Source organism: Solanum pennellii, chromosome 11, assembly GCF_001406875.1.
Source record: "Solanum pennellii chromosome 11, SPENNV200".
Classification (NCBI taxonomy): domain Eukaryota; kingdom Viridiplantae; phylum Streptophyta; class Magnoliopsida; order Solanales; family Solanaceae; genus Solanum; species Solanum pennellii.
This window is the reverse complement of record NC_028647.1, coordinates 62,020,956-62,047,248: the sequence shown is the minus strand read 5'-3', so window position 1 is coordinate 62,047,248 and position 26,293 is coordinate 62,020,956. Positions and strand designations below refer to the sequence as shown.

General features: G+C 36.8%; 1 protein-coding gene across 2 annotated transcripts; it reads left to right on the top strand.

Annotated features, from left to right (window-relative positions):
- LOC107004793 (syndetin) lies at positions 1 to 26,174 on the top strand. Of its 2 annotated transcripts, none has more exons than XM_015203144.2 (25): positions 1 to 545; positions 4,434 to 4,619; positions 5,124 to 5,198; positions 6,539 to 6,617; positions 7,568 to 7,632; positions 7,841 to 7,930; positions 12,600 to 12,689; positions 12,832 to 12,918; positions 13,136 to 13,219; positions 14,199 to 14,318; positions 14,475 to 14,506; positions 14,606 to 14,738; positions 15,738 to 16,193; positions 16,936 to 17,477; positions 17,549 to 17,612; positions 17,727 to 17,829; positions 18,009 to 18,184; positions 21,252 to 21,374; positions 21,741 to 21,811; positions 22,479 to 22,541; positions 23,689 to 23,761; positions 24,952 to 25,071; positions 25,171 to 25,248; positions 25,608 to 25,658; positions 25,745 to 26,174. In XM_015203144.2, exons 1-25 carry the CDS (start codon positions 312 to 314, stop codon positions 25,844 to 25,846), a joined length of 3,297 nt encoding a protein of 1,098 aa, XP_015058630.1. In that variant the 5' UTR covers positions 1 to 311; the 3' UTR covers positions 25,847 to 26,174. The 2 variants fall into 2 exon arrangements, with proteins under 2 accessions (XP_015058630.1, XP_015058631.1); XM_015203145.2 differs by having other exon boundaries at positions 4,452 to 4,619; positions 25,745 to 25,846.
- The last annotated feature ends 119 nt before the right edge of the window (positions 26,175 to 26,293 follow it).

The following is a 26,293-nucleotide window of genomic DNA, read 5'->3' as shown; positions in this document are numbered from 1 at the left end:
AAGTCCCACCAAAACGACCAATTTGAGCTCCGAGCCATCTTCCTTCTTACCTTTTGCTTTCTTCTCACATGTCACCACCAAAATTATCAACCAAAAAAGTCTAACCCCACCACCATTTTTCTACTCAACAACTCAAATTTGCAGACTTTTCTTCACTTACATCAGTAGAATATTAACAATTTCTCAATCGTATTGCGAGTGTTGAAGCCAGCCATTGTAAAAGAATCACAACAGTAAGAGTTTTTTCTTCTTTGATCCGGATCTCAGAAGTATGAGATCGAAAAGGGTTGATTTGGGAATTGTGGATTGAAATGCAGTCAAATTCTTCTCCGCCTTTTCCTTTGATTCCACTTGTTCTCTTCAATGGCGGTCAATTGAGCGAAGGTGGGTTTGAATTATCTAGGTTTTTGTTTTTGGGGTCTTTGCTCTTCTCTCAAGGAGGCGACGACGGTATGGACTTGTCTAAAGTTGGAGAGAAGATTTTGAGTTCCGTTCGTTCTGCTAGATCTCTTGGTCTTCTCCCTTCTTCTTCTGATCGTCCGGAGGTAAATTCTGATTGCCCTCTTTCAGGTGGATTCAGGATTTTAAGTCCTAATTATGTCAGTGAATACATCGAATAATTGCTATTAGCTTTAGGTTGTCTAAATGTTGATCTTTATGTCTTGGTGTATAGTTTTATTGTGGTGTTGGCTAATTTTAGTTATCTGAATGGTCTAGAACATTGAAATGTAAAATTTTGATTAGAATTAGTTCAACTTTATACCAGGAACCACCCATTGCATAAGTTCTGCCTTACTACTTGTTGCAATTTAGTAGTTTCTATTCATAAATTTATGCTTCGTGTCAAAATTACTTGGTTTAGCTGAACCTGATATCTCTATCTTGCATCCGCGACATCTGAACAACTTTTTTTGCTAATTTTGTATTGGAGGCGTATTCAAGATTTTAAGTCATTGGGCACTAGTATGTGTGTTTGGGCAAACATGTGATCGAACAATTGCTATCAGCTTCTGGTTGTCTATGGTGATCTTTATTTCTCAGCGGGTAGTGTTATTTAGGTGCTAGGTAATTTTGAGTTATCTGAATGGTTTGGAACAATGAAATGTACAATTTGATTAGAATTAGTTTAATTTTGTAGGAGGCAGCTGGTGTTCTAAGATGGTTGAGTGTAAAAAATATAGACTAAAACTTGTCCTTGAGGTGGTTGTGTTAGAAATTACGGTAATGATATCAGAATGGAGTTCACTTTTGTGTTGAAAATTGGAGACTACAACTTGATTAAAACTTTAAGCGATTGGGTGAGATAAGATAGTTATGGAAGTGTTTGAGCATCTCCAAGCTCTTGCTTGCGATAAAAATGCTGTTTTTACCCAGAAGGTCTTTTGTGGTTATTGAAAAGCTTATAGAGCTCCCTGAGATTAGCTACTTTTATTTTTTTATTTTATTATATATATATATGTATATATATTAAAGTTGCACTATAACAGTGCCAAAAAACTTTACTTGGTAGTGGTCTCATTCATGATATCCTCCCTTTTTTCATGAACGTAATGCTTATTTGATGCTGGAAGGACCCCCCGCCGTACAAAGAGGTATAAATAAGTAGAGAGCCTAGACAAAATTATGGTTCTCAAAAGAAGATATCAATAATATGCTTATAGGAATAATGTGGGTGCTCCTAAAGTTAAGCTAATATTAAGACTAAGCTCTAAGTTGTACAAAGTAATGTTCCTCTCCTCTGAAACCTCTCCACATTCCTTTCTCTTATGGTATACACACATGAATGCTAGAAGTGCAATGCTCTGCTTCTCACATGTGGTATACTTCCTTTCTTGGATCATGGCAAGGTAATTTTTTTTTAAAAAACTGGTTACCTTACTCTATATATCCACAGGTATGCTACAACCAAAAGTGTAGTTCCCCTTCAAAAGTATTACAATCTATCAAAAGCTCAAAACTATATGTGTTGCCTAACAATCAAGAACATCTAAGATGTCTTCCGTTTGAGCTAATAAACTATGTTTACACCAAAAAAGTAGAATAGAGCTAGACACTTCATTTTGAAACCCTGAAGACTATTTTGTACATTTTTGAAGCTCCTATTGTTTCACTCTTTCCAGATTGATCACCAAATGCATGCTGGGACTCAATCTTCCGTCTCTGCTCCTCCTTTGTAACATTTCCATCCCTGTTTCAGCTACTAAGTACTCCTCTAAAACATCTAGTTTCACCCACCTAATCCTTTTTAGGCTAGCGAACATTCTATAGTTGTTCTGTCCATTTACAATGTAAGAAAAGATGGTTGACTGTTTCAGCTTGTTCCACACACAAATCAAATATTTGAAGCATCAAATTTTATTTTATTGGCAAATCGGTTTTCTTTTAATCATCTGTGCCTGTCAACCACTAATCAAATATTTGAAGCTTTGTTGCACTGGCCAATGGACCCCCCAAAACATTAAAAGATAAGGACCAAAGTTGCCAAGTAAATTTCACTCCAGCCATAAATACTCACAGTTTCTGCAGCACATTCACATAAAAAGCACATGTTGCATTACATAAAGCCTCTTCTTTGTGGATAGCATGTACTATGTGAGGCAACTCATCCAAAGCAAGCAACTTGGGTGGGGCATTAGTTCTCCACAGCATATTCCAAGGTAAATAATCAACGCACTCATCTGATTCTCTCTGCCGCAGGTCATAAAAGGATTTAACAGTAAGCTTTCCTTCTCAATTCATTAACCACCATTGAGAGTCTTTAATACTTAACTTATAAAAAAAGAAAAAGCACCAATATTGAGAGTCTTCTTTGCAATCATTTAGTATCAGGCTGAATTTTGCAGAAATAGACCAGCTTCAGCGATTTCCCAGTCTGAACTGAATATTACGACCAACATTAGACAAGTAATCAGCCAACAATCGGTTATTATTCACAGCAATGCTATTCAGGGTTGGAAAGAGGTCTTTAAGCAGTCCAGCTTTTCTCCAAAAGTCTTTCCATAATCTGACTTTCTTCCCCTTTCCCATTCCCCACCTGTCAGTTTAATTGTATTATTCTCCGTCCCCACGGATTAACAATCTGCTTCTGGGTATCAGCTCCATAAGGAAAATTATCAGGTTTAGGATCTCTAAAACTGTCTTTTACCATACTTACAGCCTGTTTATATGACTTATTTAAGTGCTTTTTAGCCAATATAATTTTTGTAGTGTTTGGATAAGGAAGTGCTTTTAAGTCAAAATAATAAAAACAAGCCAAAAGTCAATCCAAACAGGCTCTTAGCGATAATTACAGATATCTATAGAACAGTTTTCATTCATTAAGCCTCTGCAACATTTTATTTCATGCATCCGTTTTGCGTTGAATATTCCTCACCTCAAGGACACCACCTATTTAGCATCTGGTGACTTTTTTTTGATAACCGAGAAATCCGTCTGTGACCGGCCCTTTGGACCAATCGCAACCTTCTAAACTCCGTGGATAATGAGCCCGCTCCTCTACCCTTCTCCACTTTAAAACCAAGCTTCGCTTTGCGTGCTATGGGGCTTGAACTTGCCACCTAAGCCACAAATACTCCGCCTTTTACCACTCAAGCTAGGCCTTGGGGGCTAGCATCTTTTGACTTTTTGCCGATGCATTTTTCTAGTTTCAGCATTGCCATCCCACAATAAATTATTTCAGCGGATCTACTAAGCTGCTGGATGAGATGAGGGGGGAGTGAAACACATGAAAAATGGTGGAATCTAGTTTCTTCTTGCATATGGTCGTCAATTTGGAGGGAGAAGCAATAGATGTTTTGAGAATATTACTAACCCAATGCAGAAAGTAAAAGAAAACTGCATTAATACTCTATATTTTTGGTGTAAAGAAGAGGGTATACATGAAGTAGATCAATCAGTAGATTTCCTAGGCTCATTGTAATTGTGTGATTACTTGCCTTCTTATTTTTTTTTTTGGTTGCCAGCATACCCTCATTGCTGATGAATATAGCTTTACCATTCTCAAAAATAAATAAATAAATTGTTTCTAAGACTATTTGTTCTCTTCTCCACCTTCAATGGAATTGGGTTAAGCGTCATTAAAAAGGTTGGTATACCTAAGAGTAATGATTGTAGAAATTGGATGGCATGTTATGTACTTTTCTTGAAGGTATCTACTTCTTTTTTATGTGTACACTGTATCTTATGACTAAAGATTTCTTCATCTGTTAACTTTTGGGGTGTAAGCATTAAAGAACAATGAACATGTTGCATGCATTCTCCATCTGTGTTTGGTAGACTGGAAATAGAAGTGCCATAATTCAGTCTTTTCTTTCTAAGGGAGGGATAGAAATCATGATAAGGTTAACATTTTTTTGCACTCTCGTTATTTCTACTGTTATTCTGATGACTATGCCATGAATAATCTTCGCCTTTTTTTTTTCCCTTTTCACAAGATGAAAGTTTTCCTTCAGGTTCCTGAACGAGCTGCAGCTGCTGCTGCACTTGCACGTGTTCTAGCTGGACTACCTCCTCATCAGAGATACACTCTTTCATCAAGCTCGGAAGAACTGAGCTCAATATATGGGAGCAAACCTCCTGGTCAAGTTGTTGAGGAGCTGGAGGAAGAATTCTATGAAGAGGTTCACCTTCTGCATCTTAATAAATATTGTAGTCATATGTATTTCTGTCATGTACATTCTCTAGTGGATCACTGAAAAAAAGCAATCCCAGAAAAAACAGAAGAAAGAAGATCTAGGTTAAAAATTGACATTGCTTTAGCCTTGTAAAGGTGGATGCTGAATTTTAATTTGATGGGTCCAGCATTTAGGTTTTTATTCCTGAACTTATTACAATTTCAAAATTATGGGTTCCAAATGTTTGAAATTTCTACAAACATTTCACACACGCACTCGCGCTCTCATGCACAGTGGGATGGGGGGGACATGCTAGTGGGAGCTATAATGCTGGACAGAGTTGAGGTTGTACAGATGATGATTTCCCCCATTGCCAGCTTGTTGCAGATCTATTTTTTATTCATCTATTACTTCATTTTATCTCCTTTCTTCCCCTTAGTTGTCCCTGTACTTAAGCAGTTGCAATCCATATGACTACAATTTTTGTGATAGTTCCTGGGATATGTATAGGAATTTGATCCTGTCGGACATATTCTGGAGCATATGCCATCTGAAGAGAGTGAATTAGCTTACTTGGAAGATCAGGTATTACTTCAATTCTTTCTCTTGGGTGGAGGAGGGAGAGAATCCTCCATCTGAATACTTGTTATTGACACATTATACAAGTTTGATTGTTGTTTGTTATGTTTAAACTGTATGTCAATTAGCAATACACATCTTTATTTTATGACACAACAACAACATACCCAGTGTACACCCACAAGTGGATTTGGTTAGGGTAGACTGATAGAGTGTACGCAAACATTACTACCTTGGGAGGTAGAGAGATTTGAAAGTGCAAAAGGAAGATTTGACAGCCCCTTTACAATTTGTCAACCTTTCACTAGGAGCTAACAAAGTCCAAAATTGCTCAGTACTAAATACAGTGTTAACTTTTGATCCAACAAAAACGATTAACGTTTACTTTGAGAGTGATTTGGACTTGAGATGCCACCAAACATCTTCAGTTCCTCATGTCTCAAACAACAAAAATCACAGCAGGAACTATCCTCGAGATATTCTTGATGGCCTTATCAGCTCTTCACAGGCTCCAACTTATTCATGCCTCTCTCAAGTGTTGTGGCAAGACCCACTTTAAACCAAAAATACAAAAGAACGTACTCCATAGGTTAGTATCCACTGAACAATGTAGAAAATAGATCATTGACACTCTCTAGACTTTCCTTACACATATTGCATCTGTTGACCAACTGAAAACCCCATTTCTTAAGATTGTCTTGTGTTAATGACATGCTTATAGCCACAGAGATCTCCTGTCGGGACATGTTTAAGACCATTAGTTCGAGAAGTCTTTCCCTTATTTATTATATATATTCTGTACCTAGTATAATATGGAAAGTTCGATCGAGCTCGGTCGAGCTGCACTTGGCTCGGTGCATAGTAAGCTTGGTTGGGCTCGGTTCAATAATAGGGTAAGCTTGGAATTGTGCTAATATTTCGTGCTTTTGTACATTTGGTAAGAGTAAAATAGTTGGAGACTCCACTCTGTTTATCCCACTCTGCTTCACATTTATTCATTGTAAAAAGTAGTTGGGATTGTTTGATGGCTTATGAGTTGGTAATCTGCAATGACATGATGGAGCTGGTTTTCTTGGATTTTTCCTTTATTTGATGGAATTGCGTATATGTTTTTTTTGGTCAGCTGCTTTCCTATTTTGTTAACAATTCTCCTTTCATAAGAAACGCAACTCATAGTACAAAAAAATGTAGAAATCACCTTATATAATTGGCTTTGTCATGGATAAAAGAACGTTGGAACTTTTTACCAGTATGCTTTTATAAGATATGTATCAAAGATATGTATCAACTGTATTAGTGAATTCTTCATTACTAAAAAAATGATTCTGCTATGTATTAAACTATAGGCCACTCTTAGATTATCACAGCTGGACAGAATTTCTGAGCGCTTGTCTCGGCATGTTATGGAGCATCATGAAGTAATGGGTAAGAGTTGTTCTTGGTGTTTTCCCCCTCAATCTAGTAGAACCATGAAAAGTGCTTGTAGGTTACTGTGGTCTCTGTCTCATCCACATTTGTTTGGTTAATGCTTTCTGAGTATTGATTCTTGATGTTATTTCAGTCTATTTTGTGTATTTAATACTTCTAATTTCTTTGTGCAATAGTAGTTCTATTACTTTGTATCTTGTTTAGATGTGTAAAAGATTAGGAAAAAGGGTAAGAAATGGTGTGTCACGACAAAAAAAATGACATGATGATACCCGTCTAATCCCACCAAGACAAGTTATCCTAAAACCCAATGATACGAAGAAATGCGGAAATAAACTAAAAATAACACAAGCGTGGAAAACTTAGTCATTCTCAAATACCCCAAAACTTGGTTGTCAAGTGTACAAGTCACTAGTGTAATAATACATAATTTGAAAGATAAATACATTGAGACATAATACAAGTCTCAATTTATTTATCTTTGTGGGATAAGGCTCAACCCGCCCGACCCATTTCCATCCCTACTAGCTGGAACAAAATCATATTTCACCCACATTCCTCTCCTAATACTTCTTACAATACTGTCAAACAACATTTCCATGCCAGTTTCTTGAAAACATACAAGAACAGCACACCCAATTCCTTTAAATGAACGTTGATGATGGCCCTTTTGTTAGGGTTATTCATTACCCTCACATTCCAACTAATGATTTATAAAAAATAGTTACCCTCCCCCCCCGTCCCCCTTCGTTCCCCTCTTCCATACTTACTTTTGAATTGCTTAACTTGTGAAAATTTATAGAATTACAGAATAACATTATTGATGGAATTGATGTTAAACATTTTACGAGTCCCTAAATAGGAAGTCAGTAGTTCTTTGGTTATTTTCATTTACTTAACATGGGAACTTTTACCTCTAATTTTGAATCTTTTTGTTATATTGGCAGTGAAGGGAATGGATCTTGTGAGACAACTAGAAAGAGACTTGAAGATTGCGAATGTCATTTGCATGGTAAGAAGCTCATGTTGTTGCATTTGAACTTTGTTGTTCTAGTAAGAAGATTCCTAATTGTTGCAAGCTCTTTCAGTGATAGATCACCTTTTACATTTTTCTTTGTATCAAGATAATACGAGTTGCTTCTTTATAGTTTTTGTAACAGTTTGGTTAGAAACAGGATCATCTCAGTTTTCCAAACTTTGTTCTTTTTTGAGTTCTGCAGAATGGTCGCCGGTATTTAACCTCTTCAAGGAATGAGGTTTCAAGGGATCTCATTGTCTCCAACAATTCTAAAAGAAAACAAGCACTCTTGGTACTTTCCCATGCTTATCTCCTTCACAGATCACTGATACTATTGCTCCCCCCCCCCACCACACACATACACACAACACACAACCTCTTTTTTCCTGAAACAAACATATGTATTACCTTTAGTGGTAAGTAATAGAATTATGTCCAAGCAGGCCCATATATTTGTTCCTTACTCAGCAATGATATTCCATGTCATTCCTCGTCAATGGTTAGAATTTCACATTTCTCCTGTTAATGTTTCATATAAGTATTTCATATTTTAAAGTTAGTTTCAAATAAATTGTACGATCTGGTAACTTTTTGCATCCTTGAAAGCAAAATATTGCTATTTTATGTGTTTCCACCTGGAGGACAAACTTTGCTGGAACTCTCAATGAAATTTTCCACAAGTTCCTCTCTACTTTCTTAGGACAAATTTAGAACATTGGTACAGTGGTGATATGCATTGCAATGTAATGTTGAATTTGCTGATTGGCCAATTTGTACGTGCACACATATCGAGGAGAAAAGACACTTTTCTTGCACCAGATGATTGATTGCAGTACCAGTTAAATTAGGTCTTAGACCTAACTCACACCCCAAAAGCTAGCTCAAAAGGAGGAGGATTGCCCAAGCCTTACAAGGAGTCCACCCATCTCATTAACCACCAATGTGGAACTTTTTGTCATTCTTTAACTCCCACCTCACGCCATCTGGTGCGTGAACAATTTAATTTTTGGGGGCCCCAACATTGGGTGAGAACGGGCCTGCTCTGATACCATGTTAAATTAGGTTTTAGGCTTAACTCACACTCCAAAAGCTAACTAGCGCTAAGGGAGGAGGATTGCCCAAGCCTTATAAGGAGTCCAACCATCTCATTAACAATACGCACTCATTCTCTCTCTCCCCTTCTGTGTGTGTATACAATACAAATGTACATATGTAGCAGGAAGTGTTTGAAAGAAGTTTGAATGCAACATTTATTACTCTCATCCCAAAGAAGAAGGGTGCTAAGGAATTGAGAGATTTCAGACCCATCAGCTTAATAGGCAGCATCTATAAGCTTTTTGCTAAAGTTCTAATAGAGAGAATGAAAGGGGGTAATGGCTAAACTTGTGGATTCAAGACAAATGACTTTTATCCAAGAAAGGCAAATCATGGATGCAATGTTGATAGCTAATGAGGTAGTGGATTCCAGACAAAAGCAAAAGAAACCAGGAATACTTGGGAATATCTTTTGACTACAATGGGGAGATTTGGATTTGGGAGGAAGTGGATCCAATGGATCAGACATTGTATAACTACTGTGAGATTCTCAGTACTTTTGAATGGATACGTGTTGGTTTCTTTAGTGCAGAGAGGGGACTAAGGCAAGGAGACCCTTTGTCTTCTTTCCTTTCCTACTTGCTATGGAAGGGCTAAACAATATGATCAAATCAGCTAAGTGAGGGGATGGCTTAGAGATTTTGAAGTCAGCAGACTTGAAGTTGATAATGTGGAAACTGCCCATCTACAATTTGTGGATGACACATTGATATTATGTGATGCTGATGAAGGCCAACTAAAGATGTTGAGGGTGATCCTAGTGTTGTTTGAGGGGTTCTCTGGTCTACACATTAATTGGAGGAAAAGCCACCTCTATCCAATTAATGAAGTACACAACATAAAAATTTTAAATGCGGTTCTAGGAGGGGAAATTGGAGCACTGCCTACATCATATCTTGGGATGCCTTGGGGGCCAAATCTCAGTCATATGAAATCTGGAACAATGTGGTTGAGAAATGTGAAATGAAGTTAGCAAGATGGATATTCCAGGGGTGGCAGGTTGACCTTGATTAATTCTGTTCTTGATTCACTACCAACCTATATGATATCAGTATTCCCAATTCCCAAAAGTGTAATCACTAGGTTGGATAAAATCAGAAGAAAATTTCTTTGGCAAGGAAACAGTGAGAGAATAGGCTACAACTTGGTTAAATGGGATGTTGTGATAGTGGGAAAGAAGCATGGTGGTCTTGGAATAAGGAATTTGTTGAATCAAAGCAAAGCCCTTATAATGAAATGGTTATGGAAGTTCAACACTGGATAGCAGACCTACTGGAAGGAAGTCATTAAAGCAAAATATGAAGAGGAAGATAACTGGATTACCTCATCCAAAGAAGTGACTACATCATATGGGGTTACTGTATGAGATCCATTAGATCTCTATGGTCTGAGTTTAAGGCTAACACAAAGATCAAAGTGAGGAATGAAGAGAAAGCAAAATTCTGGAAAGATGCTTGGCATGAGGCAGGTAGGCTAGAGGCCTTGTATCCTGATATATACTCTCTAGTATCTCACCAACAGAAGACCATAGTAGATCACTGGACTCCTCAAGGGCGGAACTTCATCTTTAGAAAACAATTAAATGATTGGGAGGTTCAAAGGGTAGCAGATTTTTCAACACCATTGGGCAATTTAATGGACTGGAAGGAGGTCAGGACATTTTGTGGTGGAAAGGCAATCGAAAGGACAGTTTTAAGGTGGGTTGTGCATACAACTGGTTGAACCACACCAATCAGCCTCAAAGTCACTGGCCATGGAGAGGAATCTGGAAGTCAGAAATTCCACTCGAAGTGGCATGTTTTGTTTGGTTGTTAGCCAAAGAGGCTGTACTGACTCAGGACAACATAAAGAAAAGGGGGATACCATTATGTTCTAGATGTTTCTTTTGTGGGGAAACTGCCGAGACAGTTAATCATCTCTTTCTACACTGCAAGATCACAAGTCAACTATGGAGGTTATTCCTGAGTCTTTAAGGGTATGTCATGGACCATGCCTGCCAAGATCACAGAAGCAATTCAGAGTTGGGAGGAAGCAGGAAAGTAATCCTAGAATAGAGACAGATGGAGAATTGTCTCAGCTAGCATATGGTGGGTAATATGGAAGGAAAGGAAGTATGCAAAAAGTCAAACTAAATTCTTATGCTACTTTGTTTTTGGTGTAATCAGTTATACTTAAATGATACTATCTCCTTAATTGATGTACTAGACTCAATTTAGTAAAAGATAGTAGAATTTGAAGTATACGTTGTAAATACTGATCGGTGTACTGACTCTTGAGGAATAGACAGTTACCATTTAAAAAAAAAAACAAAAAAAAAACAAATGTACATATCTATACTATTACGAAAGCATGATGCTCCAACATGAAGTTTTGATAATTTTTCCCTTCATACGTGTATTATATGCTGGATAAAATTGTAGTTATAATTAACTTTAACAATCTTCAGCATTTCCGTTTATTCATTGGTTTACCTTTTTAATTACTTAAAAGACCTCTTTATTTCCTTGTATAGTAACACTAGGAATGCGTTAACATTTTAATGATAAGAACAGCATTATTTCGTTGTATGGTAACATAATAAAAGCAGTAAATATCTTTTCACAGTTCCAAGTTTTTATTCCCTTATTGCAATTCCTTAAGTTTGCATTAGAAACGGGAAATATTCAAAGTACACACTTTCTTGTTTTTCTGAATATTTATATTAATATAAGGTGTATACTTGATTATTTTTTCTTGAACATTTAAGTGTGTCTGACTGTCTGTGTGTATATATACGAGTCTTGCTAACCTACTACTACATGAAGGTAGCATTTAAGCATTGTACCCATTTTTTGTTTCTCTTAAATACGCCTTATAATACATAGTCAACACATTAGTGAACCGCGTACTTTTGTCTTCCATCTTAAAAAACTAAATCTAGCTTTCTTTCCTCTCCATCAGGTTGCTTTCTACTTTCTAGTTCTTTCCGCCTCCTTTTTTTCCTTTTGCATTCCCATATTGAAATTCTAGGCAATTCCAATTCACTTAATTTTTTTTTAAAAAAAAAGAATACAAAGAATGATTCAAGGCCTGTTGATGATTATGGGAAGGAGATTGAAACCCATTTGGTCATATTCTTTTTCTCAGCGAAGAACTATAACTAAAAGAATCCCAGGCGTCGAGAGATGAGTTAGTTGGGCCTTCGATTTTCAAGAACAGAGAAAGGCAACAGAAAATAACGGAAGACGAAATAGAAGCGACGGTCCATAGTAGGTTTTATGAATAATCTATGAGAATTGTTGAATGGTTTTCTTTTGGGGTTATATTCAGTTCCAAATAAGTCCTTGTGCTTGAGTTCATGCTACGAAATTTCACTTTCGACTTTTTCGTTTATAATATTTGACAACGTTTAGTTCAATGTAACATATAAATGAAAAACAAGCAGTAAGATGCGTCTGCTTCTTCAGTGTTAAAATTGTACAAATGCACAGATATAATTTCTGTGAAATTTGAGAAGAGCCATTGTTGGAGTCTTGGAGATAAACTTAGTCATACAGTCCTTGTTTTTCGTCAGAACTCAGAATGGCTATTTAGGAGTGGGAATTCTAGAGAAGCAATGGGAGGATTTTGATGAAAGATAAAATGGCCTTAAATTTAATGTGTTGGCACAGTTATAAGGGTATTTTGGTAAATAATAAAATGGAACATTGTTATCCTACTACCTTCATGTAGTAGATGTGTAAAGTTGCTCTCCTTTTTTCTTATTTTCAGATGGGGGTGTTCTTATTCATCTCTCTTTGTGATGTACTAGTTTTCCATATAGAGTCTAGAATTCCCTCCTTTTTTCGGAGTGTAATGATTCTTTTAAGAATTGTTTGTCTTTGTAGGATGTTCTTCCTGTCCTGACTGAGCTACGCCATGCACTAGACATGCAATCAACACTTGAAACTCTTGTCGAGGAAGGAAGATTCTCAAAGGTCCATTCAACTTCTGATATTACTTAGGGTAGCATCTAGCATGACATCTTGTGCATTCTTCCGCCTAGTGATATAGTTCCTTCTTATGGTTTATCATGTTTGCTATATGATTATACCATATGTACACTCAACGAACTTGCAGGCATTCCAAGTACTATCAGAATATTTACAACTTTTGGATACACTGTCAGAGCTTTCTGCCGCACAAGAGATGAGCCGTGGTGTTGAGGTAACTAATTGGATCCCTTATCTAAACAAAGAAAAACTTCTCTTATTTTGAGAAACTCTTTTGCATATCTTCTCCTAGTTTTTACACTTGTTCACCTAATTTTTCCCCTTCCTCTTCTTTGTGGTTGCTTTTTCTCATCTTTGCTTGTGGTGGTTTTGGATCTTTTCATATGTGAACAACTTGATCATGCTCTTTGATATTCACAAAACTTTTGCAGGTTTGGTTAGGGAAAACTCTTCAAAAGCTGGATTCACTTCTATTAGGAGTGTGCCAGGATTTCAAAGAGGAGAACTATGTAACTGTGAGTGAATCAGCCTTCTTCACATTATAGATTGGTAAAATATCATTGTATTTATTTTCTTTCCAGGGTACTGATTGGTAACTGGAAAGAGAATGGGGAGACAGACTACTTGTCTATTCAAAATCTATTTTGTATATGCTTTTCTCTCATTCTTCATTCCTTTCTTTTCTCCTTGGTTCTGCTCTTGTAAATGCACAAATGATTAACTGGTCTTTCAATTTCTTGAATCACTGTTTATGTTGGCAAATGCCTTGATATTTCTGTAGAAGCTCTCTCTCTCTCTCTCTCTATCACACACACACACACACACACACTCACTTTTCTTCTGGGGGGGGGGGGGGGAGATATGCACCACCTAAGGAGTAGCTTGGTGAAGGTATAAGGATAAGAATCCCAAGATAAGATATGGGATTATTTTATCTTATGTTTTGTTAAAAAAAAATTTCCGGTATAAGTAATCTAAGAATAATTCTACCACCATTGTACACATTCTATGTGGGATAACAATCTTGGGATAAAACAACCAAATGACAATTATGCCCTTCTCAAAGCTCTTCTCCAAAGTCCATTAAGAAGGCCCAAGTAATAATTGGAAACAAAATTTATTCCAAGTTTATCTAGTACCAAACCAAACACATTTTTTACATTATAACCTGTATATCCCATTTTTATCCAATGAACCAACAACGACACAATGCCTAGTGAAATCCCACTAGTGGGGTCTGGGAGAGTTGAATGTACGCACTTTATATATCCACAAAATAATCCCATTATTGTTGAATCCTAGTATTATAATCCTGACATTTATAATTTTTTCTCAAACCAAATGACTACTTAAGCTTCTTGCTTCAATTGCTATTGGATTTTAGAACAAATTGACTTTTAATATACCTTTTTGTTTGAAAGGAGTACATTTTCCTCTCTTCTTTTAAATTGTGACTGGTTCTATTTTTCATTGTTGTGTTTGCACTGATCTCAGGTAGTTGATGCTTATGCACTAATTGGAGATGTCGCTGGCCTTGCTGAGAAGATACAAAGTTTCTTTATGCAGGAGGTTCTATCTGAAACCCACTCAGCGCTGAAGACTACTGTACAAGAGGTGTGTTGTATTCAGTTTTGGGGGATATATGGCTAAAGTACTAGGTATACAAGGACTAGAGTTAAGCTTAGTTTGCATACCATTTTTGATGGAGGAGATTTGAAGAAAATTGAATTTTTTATTTTATTTGTTTAAAGACAGCTCCTCTTGTTGCAGGATCTGGATAACAACAATGTGAACAGTTCTAGGTACATATTTTTCATGCCTTTCTACTTCCTCCACTAATTGTGGTTTTCTTCTCAGTTCTCTCTCACTCTTGATTTGTCATTTGTGTCCCATTTTTTCAGGCTCACGTATAGTGATCTGTGCACTCAGATACCTGAATCCAAGTTCAGGCAATGCTTGCTAGCAACATTAGCTGTACTTTTTAGGTTGATGTGTTCATATCATGCAATACAGAGCTTCCAGCCCGAGGATAAGGTGTGTATAGTGATGATTAATGTTTACTCCATGACAGGTTTTTAAGTGCTTCATGTATGCCTTAGGTGTATGCTTAGACAAAGGGGAGCCTTGGAGCAACGGTAAAGTTGTCTCTATGTGAACTGTAGGTCATGGGTTCGAGCTATGTAAGCAACCACTAATGCCTTAGGGTAGGCTGTCTACATTGCACCCCTTGAGGTGTGGCCCTTCCCCAGACCCTGCGTGAACGCAGGATGCTTTGTGCACCCGATTGCCTTGGATGTATGCCTTAGGTCCAAATGTATAAGTTCTATTAGTTCATGGTGACCGTAGGTGTACCTTGTAAATTATTCCATCTCTGCATGGTATTCTTTCCTCTGTACTTGTGGTCTCTTTTGGGAAGAATGGTGTACCATACCAAGTGTCAACCTTTCTTTTTTTTTTTTAAAATTAAAAGTAATCATTTTAGCTGCTAGAAGAGTCAACTTTTCCTCAAAGTTTATGCCTTTCCATAGGTAATGGTATCTTTTCTTATGATGACAATTTTGCGTGGGCAGCACCCTCTTTTCTAAAATCCCATTACTTCACCTTACTTGTTTCAAGATAAGGTTGATATATACCATTTCAAAAAATAAATAAATTTGCTTGCTATGTGATGCTGTTGGTTTTTCCTTCGTGAGCCTGACTTATGAAAGTTGCGTGAATACTGAATAGTTATCCATTTTCTCTCTGTAGAAGGTTTATGGTCCTGTCAGGTTGTACCTGAAAATAGAATATTTATGGTAAGGGTTCAGTAGAGAAGCTAGTCCAGAATGAATTTTGATGAAACAGGCTTGAATTTTAGTTAGTAACTAAGTAGACTATTATGTCTGAACTACATTAGAATAGCTCAAGCCTGCAGAACACTTCCTTAAAACGAGCAGTCTGCCTCCTCCCCCTCCCGGATATATTAAGTAAAGGTTAAGATACAAGACTAGGAATTGTTGACACATTAACCAAATTTGTTGTGATTGACAACAGGAAGATATTTCGTCACCAAGCACAGAGAGAGCGCCAACTTTAGCCTCTGTTGAAGACCCACCAACTACTTCTGTTGCTTCATCCGACACTGCCATGCACGGTTCATCCAACATAAATTATAGGGTTGAAGAGGCAAGGGATGATGGAAGTACAGCATCAAGCAGTGGATCCCCCTGGTTTCAGCTGAGGAAAGATGCTACGACCTTTGTTTCACATACATTACTTAGAGGTCGAAAGAATCTTTGGCAACTTACAACAAGTCGTGCAGCTGTCTTGCTTTCTTCTCCGGCTATTCATTCAGCTAGCATCCATCAATTCTTAATAACTTATGAAGATTTAAACATTTTTGTACTGGCTGGGGAAGCTTTTTGTGGAAGTGAAGCAGTTGAGTTCAGGCAGAAAGTGAAATCTGTTTGTGAAAGTTATTTAGCTGCTTTCCATCGGCAAAATATATATGTAAGTTAGACTTATACATGCGTTTATACCAAGACTTATACATGCAATTATACCAGTATTATGCAGAACTGTTTGTATTACGGCCCCAGGGGTGGGGGATGAGAGTTGTAATGAATGGTCAAATAGTTTCATGTTAGTGATTGTTTTTGAGTTTCAAGGGAAGAGGCAACGCTTTTCGTTGAGATTTTATTAAGTCGCATGTGTATAATAGATAGCCCTGTGAATTGGTCTATGTCTGAGTACTTTTCTTACTTGGAAGAATGACCTGTGGAAATTCATGACAAAAAATATGGACTTTTATAGTGTCTGGAAGATATTTCTTAGATCCTCAATTTTCATGTAATGTTTTTTGTTATTTGCATAAAATATAATTGTTCAAGCCTTTTTTTGCCTGAGTGTCATTTCTGCAAGTTCATCCATGAAAGCTCATCTAAGCTAGCAGTCAGTTACACTTTATTTGTTAGTATTGTAATGACAGTGAAAAATTGTGCTTGGTGATCTTTGTACTCAACCTCAAATTCATGAAAATGTTCATCATCTGTACCGGGGCTTGTGTTTGGAGAAATGGGGATCGGTTATGCAACCTAACTCATTTAAGCTTGTTCTATATGAAGTCATTGTCAGGTTTAAATTTAATAATATGAACATTAAAGACCCTTCATTATCTGGAAAAAAGAGTTATCGTATCTGTATTTTACACCTCTAGGCTCTACTCAATAAGATTTTTTCTTTCCTCATACAGGCTCTCAAGATGGTGCTGGAAAGGGAGCATTGGCTGATATTGCCGCCAGAGACGATCGAAGTAGTAAGCTTCGCTGGGCTTGTCGGTGATGGAGCAGCTTTGATAGTTTCATCTGAGACCTCTCCGAATACTCGACTGCTGCAAGAACGCGAGCCTGTACATCCTATCCAAACTAAATCCTCTAAGAGAAATGGATTTTCAAGTTGGTTTAAGGGTGGAAATCCATTTCTGCCAAAACTAAATGGTAGTTCCAGGGAAAACTTGGAGTCTTGTTTGCCTAATGGATCTGCAATGCAAGAAAGTGGAAACTCCAATGAAGATTCTTTGGATAAGAGTTCTTTGAGAAACAGTGATGTAAATCATGTCAATGGGAATACTACTTTATCAGAAGATGAAAATGAAGATCTTCATGCTGATTTTATTGATGAAGATAGCCAACTACCTAGCCGGATTTCTAAACCTGGTCATTCAAAAAGTCGTTCTTCACATTGGAACAATGAACAAATAAAAGAGCAAACAGGATCATCACTTAGCCTCCTGAGGTAAATACTGCTCATACTTGGATATGCTGATGATGAAGAATTCTGTCAAGCTGAATATTAATGCAACACAGGTCACTGGATAAATATGCAAGGTTGATGCAGAAGTTAGAGATTGTTACTGTTGAGTTTTTTAAGGTACTTTTACTGCCTTTGGATGTCATTTATCTCCAATTAGATATTTCTTTCTGTCTGGTGACTTGCTTTCATGTTCTTTTCATCCTTTTTTTAAACAAGTGGTTTCCTCAACAGGGATTTTGCCAATTGTTTGGGATCTTCTTTCACTTCGTCTTTGAGACCTTTGGTCACCAAAGTATTCATCCAAGTGGAAAGGCTGTGACTGACACGCTGTCGCGTAAGTATTTTTACTCATTCACTTCCTCCAACACTCTCAAAAGGAATTACTTGTGATTCATTCTTCTATTGCAATTTTTTCTTTCTTTTAAATTTTTTACCTCATTCATTTTCTTGTATATTAAAATTTTGGTCTGCCTTTTACCCTTTATAAAATACCTGTTTCCCTCATGGTCCCAGATAGACTGAAGACTGCATTATTACGAATAACACACGATTGTGACCAATGGATGAAACCCCAGTCTCAATCATTTTCTTCCTCTTCTCCCTCAAGCTCAAGTACATCATTTTCTCACATGGATGTCACTCCTACCAGCCCACCAAGTTACTTAACTGGTGCATCCCTGGGACTGAAGGTACTTACTTCTGTACAAAAGTAAGGTTTATGGGATACGTTTTTTTCCAAATATCTGGTCCACTTTTATGATACAACTGTACTTGTACTGGTATTGGTACTTGCTTGGTCACTGATCTTTCTCCTCAATTCTTTGCTTGTGGGTTTGGGATGTTCTCCTGAGTCCTGAGAATACAATTGAACTTTTACTTTCATTTCCATTTTAAACCCCATATTGTTGTCCAATCTCCAATATTTGGTGTGTCTTGATATGTCTACTTTACCTTTCTACTGTGTTTAAACTCCTACAGGCTTCATGTTCCCTTCAATTGTCAAATGAACGGCAATGAGTAATGATGTGTTACAATTTACTTCACTTGTGTAGTCCTTCCTTATAACAGGCTCAAAATCATGAAATGGTATTGGTTTGGAAGCAGAGTTAACTATAAATGGTCATAAAAACTTAATATGTTCTTGGGTGAATACAACTAATGAGCATACACTTCCGTCTTGCTAATTTCATGTCCGTCTTAAAGCTTCATCATCATGTTGTAATATTTGGCATGCCTTGATCTGAATGCTTCACCTTTCTTCACAGTATGTTTATATTACTACAGGCTTCATTTTACCTTGAATAATGATGTGTTATAATCTACTCCATTCATCTGTGTGGTCCTTCCCTAATCAAGAGCTGTAGAGCATGAGAAGTTATTGGTTTTGGTTTTGAATCAGAGTTCAACTAAATTTATTGTTTAAAAACTTTATGGAGTTAAGGGTGCCATCTATAAGGCATGGTGTAGAAGTGTTTTTTGTTAGTTGTTTTTCGGCTGCTAGAAATATTTGAAGACTTTTTCAACCATATTGGTGCAGATTTCTTTGATTGTCTGATGCTGACCTGCTTCAGTACAATAAATGCTGCCTTGCCTAAGGCTAAACTAAGTTTCAAATCACCAACCCTCAACTTGAAAAATATGAATCAACAACAATCAATCAACTGTGTGTTGATAAAATAATGTTGGGTTGGCTCTGTATCCATTTTGACCTTTTCAGGTCCATTTTGTTTCAATAGTAAATAATTTGTCTTTTAATGCTAGCAGGAGGTTCTTCCCCCAACGCTTTGGTTTAGTGGTAAGAGTACGTGATGTGTGGGTTAGGCACATCATAGATTTAAACTCTGCTGTGGACAAAAGCCTGGTATTTAAGCGGAGGAGGGTAGAGGGATGAGACTAGTGTTGTGAAAGGCGCTCGCCTTTCGCCTTTGGCCATAAGGCGAGGCGAGGCACTTTTGCCTATTTGCCTTGAGGCGAGGTGAGTTGAAAATGGCGAGCTTATGGCGCCCTTTGGCGACTTTCTGCGACAAGGTTGGGCCGCCTTTTTATTTTTTTAATTTTTTAAAGGTCTGATTTATAATTTAAAGCCAAAATTAGGGTTTTGGGGAACATTCCACATTTTCGATTGCCTCCTCTTCTCCTCAGTCGCGAACCCTTCGTGTTTGCCTCCTTTTTGCAAACACCGACTTCGCGACCTTCTTCTTCAACTGACTTCGCGACCTTCTTCAACTGACTTCGCGGCTACTGCTTCTTCGCCGCTTCGTGACTGCTGCCATGTACATTTCTTCTTCTTCAGTTCTTCTCTTCTTCTTCTCTTCTAATTCTTCTCTTATTTTCTTCTTATTCTTCACTTCTCTGTTTTTCACGCACTATTGTGCTCTGTTTTCAGTGTGGTAGGAAACAGGGTTGTTCACTCAGTCGGTGTTTTGTTCACTATTAGTTTTAAAAATTTAAATAATTGTTAATATATGTTATTGCTATTAAGATTTTGGATATTTATATGTGCAATTAAAAATTTTAATTTTTGGTATTAATTGGCGCCTTAATTCAAAAAGGTGAGCGCCTCGCCGCTCGCCTCGCCTCCTGGCAAGGCAGGCCCTTGTCGCCTTTTGTCACCTCTCGCCGTCCAAAACACTGGATGAGGCCATTATCTACCGAGCTTCAAACCTCCACCTGTCCGCGGGAATTTCTCGGTTATTAGAAACACACTATCAGGAGGTTCTGTAAAACTAGATGCTCTCTAAATCTCAAACTTATCCCACAGATAAACAGGTCTCTAACTTGAGTATCAAGGCTCACAGACATCGAACCTTTGCAAGTGTAGAGCCTGAATATCAACTGCTTTAACAGCCTATATAAGTGAAGCAACTTATGGCTAAATATGACATTTCCCTTTGCTGATGTTTGAATCCCACAATAATCAAGCATATTAGCTACTGCCTTCTAATATTTTCTTGATCTAGCTTTTGGGATTGAGTTAGACCCTAAATTTATTTTTTTAGCATATTAACCAATCAGACAGTTTCTAGAATCTGTCAAGTATTTCCATGTGCTTGACCGAAGAAAAAAAAAGAAGAGAATCAGATCAGCATATGAGGTGTGTTACAAAATTTAGAGAAATTACAGCCCAATACCTTTGGGCCATCTAGTTTACAAAATATATTCCCAGTGTATATGCATACTTTATACTTATATACATATAATATACATACTTATACATACCTATACATATAATATACATACGTATAGACACCATACACATCCGTATGTTGTGTATACGTCGGCCATTTTTGGTAAACAAGATTTCCTTATCGTATATATTGGTAACTATTCCAAAAATTAAAGTATCCTTTTTCTAACAATGTAAGCTTTGGAGAGTTATGTTAAAAAATAAAAAGTATTCCATCTCTACCAGGTTAAGCCTTGAGACTACGTGGTAATGCAATTCAAAAGGGTGTTAGAAGTGTATGGGCCGTGGTCTCGTTTGCATTAAGCAAGCCCAAGGTCCACTTTCTTAACAACTAATTTGTTTTAATATAGTATTTTGGGTAGGATTATGCATTTTTATTGGGTAAGGGTGAAACAATCACAAAGAAAACCATAAAACTCTCCTCTAGGAATATTTTATGAATGTAGTTTTTGTCTCTCCTTGCTTTAGCAGAATGCACATCATCTGCAGATTGTTGTTCTCGTGTTCAGCTATTTTATTTAACAGTTCAAATCTTTGATTATGTTGAATGTCTATCAATATTGCTGCAGGAAAGATGTGCAGGTGCTGACACTATATATGTTGTTGCTCGGGTATTACATAGATCTAAAGCGCATCTTCAGTCACTGCTTCAGAATAATGCAGCACTGGTTGAGGATTTCTATGTGCATTTGGTATGTCTTTTTCAGACTTCCGACTGTTGTAAGATAATTTCCTTGTAATTGTCCTGATTGTTGATGTATGTAGAATTTTGTAGTGAGCTATTGGTTCACTCTGTATGGAAAAGTGGTGTAGGCTTCTGATAAAACTAACACAACCACGCAAAAATGATAGACATGATATCATTTAATGTACACATGAATAGTATAAGCAAGCGTTTAATTGGTTCTTTAACGTATTTGTATGTGATAAAGCAATGAAATGTTGTTGACTGTGTCAAGTTTGATCAAAGGACATGCTTACATTACGTTATTGTTTGATTTCATACTTACAATTTAGAACAATTAACTGATGAAATGTTTCTTTCTTGTCTTACATAGGTGGATGTTGTACCGGACCTTGTTGATCATATTCATAGAACAACTGCTAGATTACTTCTCCACATAAATGGGTGAGATATATATCCTTGCTCTATTATGTTTTGATAACTGGTGTACCTTGCTATTACGAAGGTGAATGATGTTGATACACTCTTCTTTAGGAGTAGCTGTCAATCGTGATGTATGAAGTTTTGTGCTTTAACTGTCTGTATAGTTTGAATGGTGTGTTTTTTTCTTCATCTTGTCTCTTTGGTTTGCACTGGGATTTTAATAATGAGATGTGAATAACCAAAACTCCATAATGGGAATTATTTAGCCTCTATGGAAATCTTGACTTCTGAGTGTCTGTAAAGCGCTTCTTCAAGTGATGGATCTTTATGTTTTCATGCTGTCGCTGAATCCCTCTTCACCTCCAAAAAAAGTAAAGAAAAAGAAAAGTAACTTTTGGTCCCTAGAAAATGCAGCAAAACTCATGAAAATAGTTGGTATATTTATACCGACTATCAGAAAATGGGAATTTGGAGAATACAGGGGCATACTACGAGGACTTATATTACTTGCCAGCGACTGTATTCCCAGCACATGTTGGAACTTGGTTATCTATATATTTGTTGTAGTTAGACTTGTACATTATTTTTCTTTCCAACTTATATTTAACCTAACATGACAATCGCAAAGCTTAAGTGCTTAGGGAAGCTTAAGTGCTTAGAGTAATGTTGACTGGAACTATTTAAGCAGGTATATTGATCGGATTGCCAATGCTAAATGGGAGGTGAAAGAGCTTGGAGTAGAGCACAATGGGTAAGTACTGAAGTCTTCTTCCTTTCAGAATTCATGAATGGTTACTGAAATCTAGCTTTTATATGTTTTTCATCGTAATTGGACTGCGTGTAGGAAGTGTTAAATAGTGTGGAACATCGAGGATGGTAAATATTCAATAGTTACCGAGAAAATAGCTAAGGCAGTACAGGAACTTAATTGTGTTATCAAGGTTGGATTTAATCGCGCTTAAGATGGAAAATGTGTTCGATGTGCTATACAGAGAATTGAGAAGGCTGAACTTTTAACATGTTTGTGTCAGAAACTTGATAGTTTCCATTTTTTTTCACTTTTCTATATTAAAAACTTGCCATCGAGCATATTAAAGATACTTAAACACTTGCAAGGTTTAGAATATGTGAGAAAATATATGTTTAAATGTTCTATTACTATCAAAGACACATTAAATATTACCGTCTGACATTTTTGTGTATTTTAATCTTTTTAGTAACTGGCTACCTCTTCAATTCACCAACTATATATATTGCTGACTCTATTGTATTTTCACTATTTGAGGAATTTAAAATTGCTCCATTCTCTGCAAATCGTTTGGAAAAAAGAAAGAAAACAAAGGATTGTTAACCTGATGATTGTATTGTTATGGTATTGTTGTGTTACTTCTGTATCTTTTGGAGATAGTAAGTTTTCCCATGGTAGATACGTTAGTTGTAGCTCCCCGATGTAGAAACTAAACATATATATTTGTATGAAGTATCATTTTTTTTCTAATTAGTTGCAAACAATTTTGATTCGTATGCAACTATGGTCCCCATTAAGTAGTGGAACTAATACAAACCTAACAAGCTTTCTTAAATGGGAATGGCGATGTAGCACATTATGATCAACATGATTATGCACTTCTCAACTAGCTTGGGGTTGATACTTGCTTGTTATTTTAAATTTGGTGCTTATTATAACCAAAAAAGTTAGCTACTTTGGAGTTTTCTACTGTTTGATTTCTTGGTGAACTTCACTCTATTTTGTCACAATATACTGATCTTTTTATCGAATTGACCATAAGATTGCCTGCTCTCACTTAGCTCTCTCTCTCTCAGCACCTAACCGAAAAGAAAGTACCATCAATATTCGTCCATGTGTCCCCTGGTCTAATCCACTTTTTGTGCTGCAGATATGTAGATCTTTTGCTTGGAGAATTTAAGCATTATAAAACAAGGCTTGCTCATGGAGGAATTCGGAAGGAGGTAATGACCACCAACTGTTAAGAGTTAAAATTGGTGGTGGAACATCATATGTGTTACTCTCTTCGTCCTAACTTATGTAGGCAGTGTTTGATTGGGTATGTAATTTTAAAAAAGAAGAGAAGACTTTTGAAAATTGTGGTCCAAAACAGACATTTACGTGCTATAAACATCTCATCAAGTGGAAAATTGAAATTTAAAAATTAAATTGTTTCTAAATAAGGAAGTGTGACATTATTTTCTGGGACAAACAAAAATGGGAAGTTTGATAGATAAATTGGGACAACGGGAGTAACATTCAAGCAGCTGCTCAAACATTTTGCATGAATATTACCTTGTTCTTTGGTCAGAATCTGGATAGTCAACTTCCACTTCCTTTGTAGTTAGAACTTAGATTTCTGAGATCATAAGTACGCTAGGGAAATTCGGGGAGTAAACACGTGAGCTGTGGGGTCTGCAACATTTTATATGAAACTGAGGTCATGGAACTGTCGTTCTATGTTGTTTGCAAATAAAGTTTGCTCCTGCACCTAACATTTTCTTCCCAATCCTCTTTCTTGCTTCTGTTGGTTGAAGAGCCACAATACTGAAGTCGATCAATTTCGATCTCCTTGTCTAGTAAAGGATTAGTGATGAGCTGATATTAAAGATTTTTTTGTTCAACAATATCTCTCATTGTCATAACTTAAAGGGGAAAACCTACAAACATGTTGCACTCGATGTTCTTGCTCTACTGTGACGAAAGGTGTATTATTATGCGGAGAACCTACTCTCCTTGATTGTGTGTGTTCTCATCCATGCATCTTGAAATGAATACAGAGTAATGTCTAGAACATTTTTGAATTGCTGAAAGTTTCTTCAGCATATCTAATTCTGGATTTGTGGTGATTAGGTACTCATACAGTTTAGAGGTTTTTTTTTACCAATTCTCTTGAATTGATGGAGTTGTCTTAACATGTTTGAAACACCTGGTTTTGTAGTTCATCTTTGACTAAATGTCCTACTCTAGACCTCCTTAGATGTCCTACTGTGACCACCTAAATTAAGATAATAACGTGTTACTTTCCACTCTAGAGGGTTCATGTATTTATCAATGCATTGCATGAAATTTCCTCCATGCTAGAGTAATAGATGAGAGTCTCTTAAGAAGGAGAAGATTGTAATTTTCTTCTGTTCCCTTTTAATATATCCAGGTCCAAGACCTCCTCTTAGAATACGGAGTAGATAATGTGGCTGAAATTCTCGTTGAAGGCCTATCTCGGGTGAAGAGGTGTACTGATGAAGGACGAGCTCTTATGTCATTAGATCTTCAGGTTTCAACTTACCATTATAGGAGTCTCTTTTGCTTTAGTCTCTACTCTGCCTGCTCTAGATTCCAAGTGAAACAGAGTTTGATCTTGATTTTGTTTCAGGTATTGATAAATGGCTTGAAGCATTTCATTTCTGTAGACGTGAGACCTAAACTACAGATAGTTGAAACATTCATCAAGGTCAGTAATAAGGAGCCTTGTAACAGTGAATTATCTCAAAAAATACACAACAATTTCATTGTTTGCTTCTCGCATTGGCATATTACCTCCCATCACATTTTAACCATTATTACTACCCTCCATGTATACATGTTGTTTCTTGTGCTTTGATTATCGCATTATTTGGTTGTCATTTACTTCGGTATTTTCCTTTTCAAACTACTTTGATACGCGTTACTTGAGCCGATGGTCTTTCAGAAACAACCTCTCTACCTCCACGAGGTAGGGGTAAGGTCTCTATACAATATCATCTTCAGACCCCACTTGTAGGATTATGTTATTGTTGTTATTACTAACCTTCATTTAAATGCATTGAACAGGCCTACTATCTTCCAGAAACCGAATTTGTGCACTGGTCACGTGCTCATCCGGTACAGAAAAGCTCAAGTGCAAAATCTAGTTAGTGTTGTTATCTTGACAGCATACTAAGAAGTTTTGTATCTTTCAAATGTTGCAGGAATACAGTAAAAGTCAGATTGTTGGTCTAATCAACCTCGTCTCTACAATGAAAGGCTGGAAGAGGAAAACCAGGTTGGAAGTACTGGAAAAGATTGAGTGATTTCATACTCGAGACACGAGTAAGGGTATCAAATGGGCGTGTCATATTTTCATGGGCTAACTTTGGCACCCCTAGCTGTGAGTATCACACATGTTCAGTTTTGCGCGATGATTTCTTCTTCTTTTTTGTTGTGCAATTGATGTAAATCGGGCTGTCACATTATGTCCAGATTGTTGTAACGCGATTATTTGAAGGTTGTAAATTTATTCTCATTTATGTAACTAATAACATTGTCCTCTCCAAGGCATATAAAGTGTAACCATGACTTCTGATAGTACGTACCAAATAAAGTATATAAATATATATTAGCAGGATTGGGTTTACAGTAGATGTGTTTTGTTGTTATCAAATGTAGTTGTTTTGTTGTTATCATTGCAAGTGTTCCTTCACCTTACTGAGGTTTGTAATTTGAAAAGTGATCCTTAAATTGAAGAAAGATGGATCTTG

Bases quoted from the DNA above. Each gene is read 5' to 3' on its own strand.
- LOC107004793 (XM_015203144.2), top strand. From the start codon at position 312: ATGCAGTCAAATTCTTCTCCGCCTTTTCCTTTGATTCCACTTGTTCTC. The intron at 17,613-17,726 runs GTACTTTTACTG...TTTCCTCAACAG, and splicing joins TTACTGTTGAGTTTTTTAAG to GGATTTTGCCAATTGTTTGG. The intron at 25,659-25,744 runs GTACAGAAAAGC...CAAATGTTGCAG, and splicing joins ACTGGTCACGTGCTCATCCG to GAATACAGTAAAAGTCAGAT.